The sequence below is a fragment of the Esox lucius genome, chromosome 20 (genome assembly GCF_011004845.1).
Source record: "Esox lucius isolate fEsoLuc1 chromosome 20, fEsoLuc1.pri, whole genome shotgun sequence".
Lineage (NCBI taxonomy): Eukaryota > Metazoa > Chordata > Actinopteri > Esociformes > Esocidae > Esox > Esox lucius.
Genome location: NC_047588.1, coordinates 33698888 through 33709292, shown reverse-complemented (window position 1 = coordinate 33709292; position 10405 = coordinate 33698888). Strand labels below are relative to the sequence as shown.

Sequence of the window (10405 nt, the reverse complement as noted above, 5' to 3'; positions counted from 1 at the left end):
ACCCACATCCGGTTTCATGAGCGTTATCTCCGAGTCACCTGGGTGTGTGAAATCAGTTCATCTGCCCAGTCCAGGCCCGATCAGTATCGACCTGTTTTAAGGTGTATTGTCCGGTCAGTCACATGTGCAGTTTGTCAGCCATTGTGAATCAGTCTAGAGTTTATGTTTACGTCCCAACTTTCCTCCGTGTGTATGTGTGTGTTACGTTTTGACGTGCCCCATATGGGAGATTGTCGATGCATGATGATGCACTCAGCGAAGCATGCTAGTCCCTGCCTTCTCCATCCCCTCGTCTCTCGCTATAACAACACAGACTCTTCTCCCCGGGTTGGTGCCAACTGCCAGAAAGCGTCACCCTGGCAACAAAAAAATGAAATTGTTTAGCAGGTACTGTTAATCTCCGGTACTGTAGTTTATAAAGTGGAGTTATTGGCCCGTTTCCGCTTGTTTATATACAACCCTGTTTCCAAAAAATGTTGTGACGCTGGGTAAAATGCTAATAAAAACAGAATGCAGTGATGTGCAAATAATGTATCCCAATATGTAATAAAAAATAGTACAAACATGTCAAATGTTTGAAACTGAGACATTTTATTGTTTTTAGAAAAACACATGGCCATTTTGAATTTGATGCACGCAAGACGTTTCAAAGAAGTTGGGACGGGGGCATATTTACCACTGTGTTGCATCACCTGCCTCAGTACGGAGCCATGCTGTTGCAGAATGCGGTTTAGCATTGTCTTGCTGAAATACGCAAGGTCTTTCCAGTAAAAACGCTGTCTGGATGGCAGCATATGTTGCTCCAAAACCTGTGTATATTGTTCAGCATTAATGGTGCCTTCACAGATGTGCAAATCACATGCCATGTGCATTAAGACATCCCCATACCATCACAGATGCTGGTTTTTCAACTGTGCACTGATAACAAGCTGGAAAGGTCGCTCACTTCTTTAGTCCAGAGGACACGGCATCCATGATTACCAAAAATAATTAAATATTTAGATTTGTCAGACCACAGGACAGCTTTCCACTTAGCCTCCATCCATCTTAAATGAGCTCAGGCCCAGAGAAGGTGGCAGCGTTTCTGGATCTTGTTTATATGGTTTCTGCTTTCAATGGTAGAGTTTGAATTTGCATTTGTGGATGCAGCGACATACTGTGTTCGCAGACAATGGTTTTCACAAGTGTTCCTGAGCCCATGCAGTAATTTCTACAACATAATCATGCCTGTTTTTAATGCAGTGGGCCCCAAAGATCACGGCCATCCAATATTGGTTTTCGGCCTTGTCCGGAGATTTCTCCAGATTCTCAGAATCTTTTCATGATATTATGTACCGTAGATGATGAGATCCCCAAACTCTTTGCAATTTTACATTGAGAAACGTTATACTTCAATTGTTTCACTATTTGACTGCGCAGTCTTTCATAGAGTGGTGAACCCATCCCCATCTTTACTTCTGAAAGACTCCTCCTTTCTAGGATGCTATTTTTATACACAATCATGTTACTGACCTGTTGCCAATTCACTTAATTAGTTGTGAGATATTCCACCAGGTTATTTGAGCATTTCAAACCTTTTCCAGTCTTTTGCTGCCCCTGTCCCAAGCTTTTTTGAAACGTGTTGCTGGCATTAAATTCAAAGTGAGCATACATTTTTCAAGAAACAATAACTTTTCTCCATTTCAACATTTGATATGTTGTCTTTGTACTATTTTCTATTGAATACAGGGTTTAAATGATTTGCACATCATTGTATTCTGTTTTTCTTTAAATTTTACAAAGCTTTTTTTGAAATGGGATTGGGCGTATTTAACCTTGTGTCAAACGGTGTCACCTGATATGCGTTGAAAGGCAACCCATCCACCTGTCAAGCCACCTCGAACGCTCTTTCAAATGTACAGAAGTGTGTGGGGTAAAAGCCTGTAAGGGTAAAGGGCCGGGGGTGTAAAGACTGGGGCGTATTTGTAATTAAGCACGTGGGGGGGCTGTGTGACAGTTTATAATGCACCAAGGACCTGAGGTCTGAGCAACTAACAGAATCCATATGTTCTCTTCCTGGACAGTTAACCTTTACCTGAGCAACTGACAAGATTCATACATTCTCTTCCTGGACAGTCAACCTTTACCTGAGCAACTGACAGGATTCATACATTCTCTTCCTGGACAGTCAACCTTTACCTGAGCAACTGACAGGATTCATACATTCTCTTCCTGGACAGTCAACCTTTACCTGAGCAACTGACAGGATTCATACATTCTCTTCCTGGACAGTCAACCTTTACCTGAGCAACTGACAGGGTTCATACATTCTCCTCCTCTTCGCTTAACCTTTACCTGAGAAACTGATAGAATCCATACATTCTCCTTTTCTTCGGTTAACTTTCACCTGAGCAACTGACAGGATTCATACATTCTCCTCCTGGCCAGTTAACCTTTACCTGGGCAACTGACAGGATTCATACATTCTCTTCCTAGACATTTAACCCTAACCTGAGCAACTCACAGGATCTCTCAGTTGAACCCCAGCTGACCTGACAAAGCTTCTTTTCTGCTTGGTGAGGGAGATGAGATGTGGCTCGGCCTTTGACCTCTTCAGAGGGAGAGCGCTGCATGGTGTCAAATATCATCTCCCACAATGCACTACACTCACCATGTTTGGGATGCAGAATTAGGTAAATTCAGGTCAGTAACAAATGACCTGTCTACCTTCTGCTTTGGTTGGCACAAGACGGATAAGTGTGTGTTAGATTTCTGTGTGTTTGCAAGAATTAACAGAGTTACAGAAGTTATTTTAACAATGGCACACCAAAAAGCATAGCTCAGGGCTAGCTCCAACCAGCAGGCATTATGGAAGGTGGACCTTGAGATTTGATAGTATATCTTCAAATTCAAAAACACTGTGTGTACATTAGGTTGGTCCTGCCCTTCTGAGACAATTCCACTGCAATTTTAACCCATGCCTATGTTTGTTACTACTGCAATTAATATTATGTAGTTTGTTTAAGGTATGACCATTCCTGGGTCCCAGATTGTACCCTTTAGGGGCCATAGTCAATAAATGGCTCTTTGCTAAGAATAGGGTGCCATTTGGGACTGTCCTGACCGTAGTGGCTGTTCCTCAGACTGACTTTCATTGGGCCTGCAAGGCCAATGTGCTAGAGGTGTTACATTTACAGTTTGTTTTAGGTGGAAGGAGTAGGTTGGAAAGGACTCACTGCCTCCTGGGCATGCAGGGATTAACCTACTCAGGTGTTGTTTTGAAACTGCTCAGAATTAGTTACCACTTAACGTCAAACCTCTTCTGTCACCTAATGATATTTCACCACCTGTGTTTTCACCCTCAGTGTTGAGGACAAATCAGCCTCGGAGCAGAGGACAGACAGGAATGATCAAATACAGTTCACTACATAGGATTTAGGGTTGTATTTGGGAAAGACTTAAGTCCCCTTTTGAGTGAGATAATTAAATGGAGAGAATTCAATCAATGTATCATTTTCATACTAGCCAATTCAATCTTTTTGCTGTTTTGCCATTTAAGACATGTTTGACCAGATTGTAAGACCAAGATGTGTTATAATTAGATTATATAGTTTATAGAACAAAAATGCAACTGTAGATCCAACTGCTAAACACTATCCATGATGCAAGTGAAATCTAAACGACCATGTAGTAACAGGAATAACCACACGTATAGACCCTTTTTGTTTTTCACAACAACAAAAATCCAGTGTTATATGTTTTCAGTTTAATCCTCTATTTCAGATGTGGATACTTTTTTTAATGATGTATGTGGATTTTATTGTTTTTAGAGATCAGAAAGAGCATCGGAGAGCACGCCGACCGAGCCGGGTTCTCATAGAAAATGGCGGTGGTCTCTAGTCTAAACCTAACCCTAACCGCAAGACTCGTGAAAGAAGCAGCGTAGGAAATAATTGTTTGCCCGTCTTGTTGTAAAACAGGGCCAACGTGTTCTGAAAGAAAGAGAAGGCTTTCGTATCTTGTTATGGACATTAATATCTTATATTCTAGGTTACAGCTGGTTTTGGGGAAATGATGCAGATTTAGGCTATCTGTCTGAGCGTAGCTTTATCGTTACCACGGTGGGGGAGGCACGGGTTACAGCTTGTTGTTTTGCAATCGTTGGAATGCTGTTTGAGTTAAAAATTCAACCAAAAATTATCGGACACAAATTAATGATTTATACTTTTTAACTGAATTTAGTCATAATTTACCCGTTCGCACGTGCTAATCAAGTAAATTATATTTTAACTTAAAACTTGTCCAGTTGGATTTAGATGGGAAATAATAACCTAGCCAATACCAACTGTTTCGTTTCAATAGCTTACTGTAAAATAATTAATGAAAAATTACAAAAATATGAATAACAAAAGTTGTAAAACAAAGCAAAAGGCATCAATCTCTTTTAACGGAAAACTGATTGAATTAAGCCAGGTGGAGTAGACCTGGTAGCCTATATACTTACCCTCCCGTGTTGTAAATTTTATAGGCTATAAAATTTAATTGTGGCACGCCAACAAAGTTACAGCTTTTGGCCGAGAACTCCCTGTGTCCCCCAATAGAAATATTGTTTTTATTTGTACATGTACGGCAATTAATCTCTTTAATCACATCCTCAATCATAAACTACTGTGATTTATCTGTCGCGTTCTACTCCATAGTGTATGGCGAATTCACTAAACGCGTCTGTATAGTCTGCTATATATGGTCAACGTTATAGGAAAAATAGCATATCCAAGAGAAAGCAAGTTAAGCAAGCTTGACTATTCATATTCTTGCGTAGTATGTTTTTAAATAATCGCAGAGTTTTCATTTCTGATTTAGTCTGTGTATATGTGATTATAAAATTTGCTCAGCATTGTCCATTTCACTTTTATCTGGTAGGCTACAATTTTGGGTGCAATTATTCTTAATAAAAGACGTCGTTAAAAATGTCACCTGTTGCAACAATATTTTTCTAAAAATAATTACACACGATCTATTTCATATTGGACTTATGTTATTTCTCTTTTTTTGAGTTTATATGTGTCCTTTACAAATAAATTAAACTAGCCTAATATAAAAATACATTTTCAAATGGACAATAGGGAAGCACACGTTGATGATCTCTTGTAAATAGGTTTTATTCTAAGAAAATAGTCTATTTATTACATCATTGTACCGGAATATGTTACCAAAATAAAATTTTAAAATGTGGTTTCCTCTTATATGTCTAACATTGGCATAAAAAAAAAAAAAAACTATGCTACTCAACTGGTTAAATTGTATTATTTTCAAACTTACCTAATTTGAGCCTTTATTAATAAATCTATTAAATCAAAATAATAAAAAACGGAAGTCAATTATTTGTGATGGCCACAGAAAACTCTTCCCCTTCTTTTAGAATAGTTAATAGCTTAAATGTTGCAAGTCGATTGTTGTCAGCGTTTCTGAGAAAAAATCGAAACCTTCACTGGATAAACCCATTGGACTATCTATAGAATCTGACAAACTTGGAGAGAAGGAATCCGATGAGAAAACGTGGAAGTCCTGCAAAGAGACGTCCAGGGCTGGGGGATTGCCATTGTCCGCGCCAGATGCGCAGTCCGGGCCTATTGTTGACACGCCGATGGGAACAGTGGGTGACGGGTTTGGAAAATGCTTCAGATTTTTGTCATTGCTGTTTAAAGTCGAAACAGTCAAGCTTTGGGAATCTCCATTGTGATTGTGAGCATTCTGAGGCTGTTGTGAAGTTAAGGTATTTTGGTGAAACGAATAGCTGTCCCTCTCCAAAAGCGCGCCGGTGGGAACGTGCTCAAAGTTGTCCTCGTCACCATCCTCCAAACTAGTAAATGTACCCTCGCAGTTTTGGTTCTCCTTGCAGTGAGTTTGCCTTTTGTGCTTCATTCTCCGGTTCTGGAACCAGACTTTCACCTGTCTCTCGGTTAGGTCCAGTAAAGCGGCTATCTCTACCCGCCGTGGTCTGCACAGATATTTGTTGAAGTGAAACTCCTTCTCCAACTCCAGTAGCTGTGTGTTGGTGTATGCTGTCCTCAGCCTCCGAGAACCACCGCCACCACTCTCTTCTATCTCAGGCGACCCTGATAAATCACATTCAAAATGATTTAAATGTTTAAGCCATACAAAAATATATTGCATTATTTAATACAAATACAGGCATATATCTGAACGACAAAAAATTGTATATCACACGGTTGATAAATAAATAGCCAAGAGGTTCAGTTGGGTGCAAATGGTTTGTAAGCACTGGAGAGGAAAAGCCACGACACTGAGGCGATTTATGAGCCCGAAGCAGAATCTGATGGGTCTGCGTGGACCAGGCCGACTGGCCTGAAGATTAATGAACATGCCAGCTGCCGGTCGGCCTGCATTAGCAGGAATCTATCACTCTTCATTACTGTCACATAATAACATTCTCCCACTGCATCGCCCGTCAGCGAGCACATTGGCCAGATTAAATAATGTGAAATAATGAAACTTTTGCTAATAGTTAGGGGCGTTGGTATTCCGCATGTAATGACAGTTAGTTAGGCCGAAATAATCATTTTGTGACCGCATTGCTTTACATGCATTTTGATAGAATGGGCAATAGATAATCAATCATTTCTTACCTTGGGGAGAGAAGTAGAGTGGTGCAGTGTCTGGAGATGTAGATGTGGCAGTTGTCTGATGGTTTTTCTTGGAGGCTTTCTTCTCTTTCATCCAGGGGTACTCCGGGGGTAGGGATGCGGCTGGCAGAGGGCTACAGACTCCATTCAGACTCTGCTTTGACCGGTTGTGGCGTGGGTAGCTGCCCGGATTGAGGCTGGGAATGGTCTGCTCAAAAGGAGGAGGAATCAGTGTCGACTGTGAAAGCGTCGAGTTCTTGATTGATGAACTTTGAAATGCATCACCGACAGGGGTAAAAGATGTCAGACACTCAGCAAGCGACGGCTGACTATTGATAAAACCGCTCTCTCGCTCAAATTCGTAATTCATCTCCTCTCCCCTTGTCTTGGAAAAGTCACCAGTCGCAATTTTGTGGGCGAGGAGGAAATAATGAAATATCGTGACAAATGTTTTTTTTGTGTGTGTGTTTAAAAAAAAAACTATTTTACTGATTACCGCCGTATGGGGACTGCGATGCCATTAAACTATATTGCGTTCACCGAGACAAGGTTGAAATTGGACCGTATTGCTTGTCACATGATTACCTCTGCCCAATGACAATTTGAGGTTTAATCAAAAGAAGCCACTGTCCTCTGTGATTGATGGAAAAAGTCGGAGGGTAACGCCTCGTTCTGGGGGTAGGGTCTACACTGCTTTATTTACACATTTTGGGGCAGTTTACTCAGTAGCAATAGTATAGTAGTCAGTTTAAGAGCCTGTTAGTGAGTTTGTGTGTTCGCGTGCATGTAGGTGCGTGTGTGTGTGCGCGTACATGTGTGGGCGCGCGTGTTTTCTCCGTCATTGATCCAAAGCCTCACAAATTACCTGGTCGCCCGGCATTTATGTCTTACTGTAACGACGCAGTCATTGTCAAAGTGAACTCGTTAATCTTAAGAAACTTCTGACAAAGCCACTAGCTCTGCAAGAGAGACCACAGACAAGACATGTAGCGAACGAAGTCTTCTCCCTCCTTGTTTCTGCTTCAACACCCTACCCTCTTAAACACACACATACAAACAGATAGAGGGAGACCGGTGAGGGAGAAGGCGATAAAAATTGGTGAGAGGAAACGCGAGAGGCAGTGCGCAGAAATACGGTTTCGATGTAACATGTATAAAGTCAGTCTTTATCTCTCAAGAATGTGATTATGAAAATAATAATACATGTTGATATTAGCAGGTGTACCTATTCAAAACTACACACAGTTTTGAAGTCATAAATATTTTTTAAGGAATGCTACAACCGTGGGATGTCATATATAATTGTTTGATTGTTAGTATTTTGTGTTGTGCACATATTTAATACTAAAAATTACTTTGTGTGAAGTTATCATGTAATACATGTTTTAGAATGTTTGTGGTATTCCACACTCATGTGCCATAGACATCTTACAGTTTTGCAAATGGATATGTTTGGAGACTCTTCATAATATTTTCTTAATCAATATCTAGCAGCCAAACGAATACCATCAGAAATACAAAAAATGCGAATGGACGTTTCTTCCCACCGTTGTCACAAGAGGAGTGGTCACAAACACGTTATACTGAAGAAAAGTAACATGGTCAGACTGTAATCCACAATAGGCTACGTGACACTTTCTGTAGGCGTTAACAGCCTACAGTTAACGCAAATGTTTTACCCCTTATGATGACCCCTTTGTACGAGTTAATTTGATTTTTGTATCAACAGCATATTACAGAGGTCTAATAATTTGGATAGGTCTATAGCATTACACAACATATTTACCATTGTTTTGGTTTGTCTTCATTCATCCCCAATAATCCCGTAGATGTTGAAGTAAAGAAATTAGATCTAAATTCTTTGCCAAGAAGGTTTTTTTCATATTGTCCTCCTCCTTGAAACAGTAGTAGGCCCCGGGCCGTTTATTGCTTATATTCCAAACAAAGAGTGCTGGAAAGCCTGCCCGCTATCAATCTTGCTCGCTAAAGGGTCTGACAGCTCGGTGCCCTAAGAACACATTTAAACCATCTAACTCTCCCTTAGATCATATGTGGCCAGGAAGACGGGAACAACACACTATGGGGGGAAACTACACGTCTTGAACATTTCTTTTAGTAGTAATTCATTTTCGAATATTACTTTGTACAGATAGCAGGTATTGATATGCTGTGGACGTACAGGAGGTGAGTTATCCTGCTTTATTTTTGTGAAATGGAAAAAACATTTACAACATCTGTTTTTTTAAAAGGACAGTGTTAGTGGGGATATTGCAGCAAAATAGTTTGATCGACTGTGTTGGTGAGAAAGAATCTAATGGATTATAGCTCTTACACGGGTTCTATTGTCTACTGAGGTGAGTGGGTGCAGGCATTCTGCAAGCATGCCAGTCAACCCCACGCAGTTCCTCTCTGTGGGCTGATATATAGTATATGTTTTCGTCCTTAGACATGATGAAGGAAAAAAATAATTTACTGTTTCAAGAAATATCTTGTATTACTTTTTCGATATTTCATTGCAATATAACTTTCATTTAGTTTGGAATAGGAGAGGCCGATTCTATGTTATTATACGTGATCTATCCGGTATGGTGAACAATAGATGTGAAAATACAAGACCGTTTACTTTTCAGTATGCCATTTGAGAAGCATTGCTGCACGAATATATTTATTTAAGAGTAGGCAAATGTTTATTTTGGCCCAATGCGAACTCAAACTCCCGTCTGTATGCTATGGAATTATACATTGATTAATTGGAGAAATATCACCATACATAATATAGGCCTAGTCAAATAGGTTATGATCACTACTGTCTATTCAAAATATGCATATTCGATTAAAATAATCTATATCTAATGTAGGCCAAAGCAATTCAATAGGCTATGATCTATAAATAGTCTTATATTTCCTTGTCAGATGTTTTTAGTGTTTTATTAAGCTATGTTGCCTTGCGGTTAGAAAATTACATTTAAAATTGTTAAGCCTTTGTATGTTATCGATATTACTATTTTGGTGTAACATATATATTATTACAGACGTAGTTTTAACAAAACCTTTTGTTAACTTTTTTTTCTCCCTTGTGATTTTGTGTGTGTTTCGATTCCACTCCGACTCTGGGATATAACTGCATAAATAAATGTCACGTTTTTGGTTGAATGAAGCTTAGCTAACTTAATTGTGATGTGTGTTTGGCAGGGTAGTGGACAGGAGCTATATTAACCGTCTGTTACTCCATCAAGACAACACAAGACACCTGGGAAGCATGGAAAGCGAATAGTTATTTACAACAATTTTCACTTGGATGACCACTTTCAAGGAAAATACGTTTTCATGTTATAGTTTTAATGATTATAAATAACTGAATATCCTTTATGTAAATAGGTATCTACGGTAATACATTATTGGCCTATACTGTAGCATTAATTTTATGAATACATGTCGAATATTCTCATTAGTATTTTTAGCTTTCTTTGTATGTTTTACGCCTATGTTAAAAAAGAAAAGATGCTGTTGTATAACGAATGAGGTACAAGCTATTTTCTTTTTAAATCGAAAACAGATGACTGAGGGTCAATTTCTCAACTTCCTGTGAACAATTGGAAATAAGTATTCTAATCTACGGGTTTAAGTACATTTTAAAATATGTTTTAAAATATAAAACTTGTTTTACATCAAATAAAATCGATCAATCATAACATCTCACAAGTATGGCTTGTTTTTTTTTTTGTCTTAATAATTCAATAATGTGGAAATATTGTTGGTCTAGTATTTTCTGCCTTTTA

General features: G+C 39.1%; 1 protein-coding gene across 1 annotated transcript; it reads right to left on the bottom strand.

Annotated features, from left to right (window-relative positions):
• Window positions 1-5183: 5183 nt before the first annotated feature.
• On the bottom strand, window positions 5184-7943 carry hoxa2b (homeobox A2b). Its single transcript, XM_010884533.3, has 2 exons — window positions 6630-7943; window positions 5184-6098 (listed from the first exon to the last, which is right to left on the bottom strand). The coding sequence occupies exons 1-2, from the start codon at window positions 6994-6996 to the stop codon at window positions 5407-5409; spliced, it is 1059 nt and encodes a 352-aa protein (XP_010882835.1). The 5' UTR covers window positions 6997-7943; the 3' UTR covers window positions 5184-5406.
• Between the last annotated feature and the right edge of the window lie 2462 nt (window positions 7944-10405).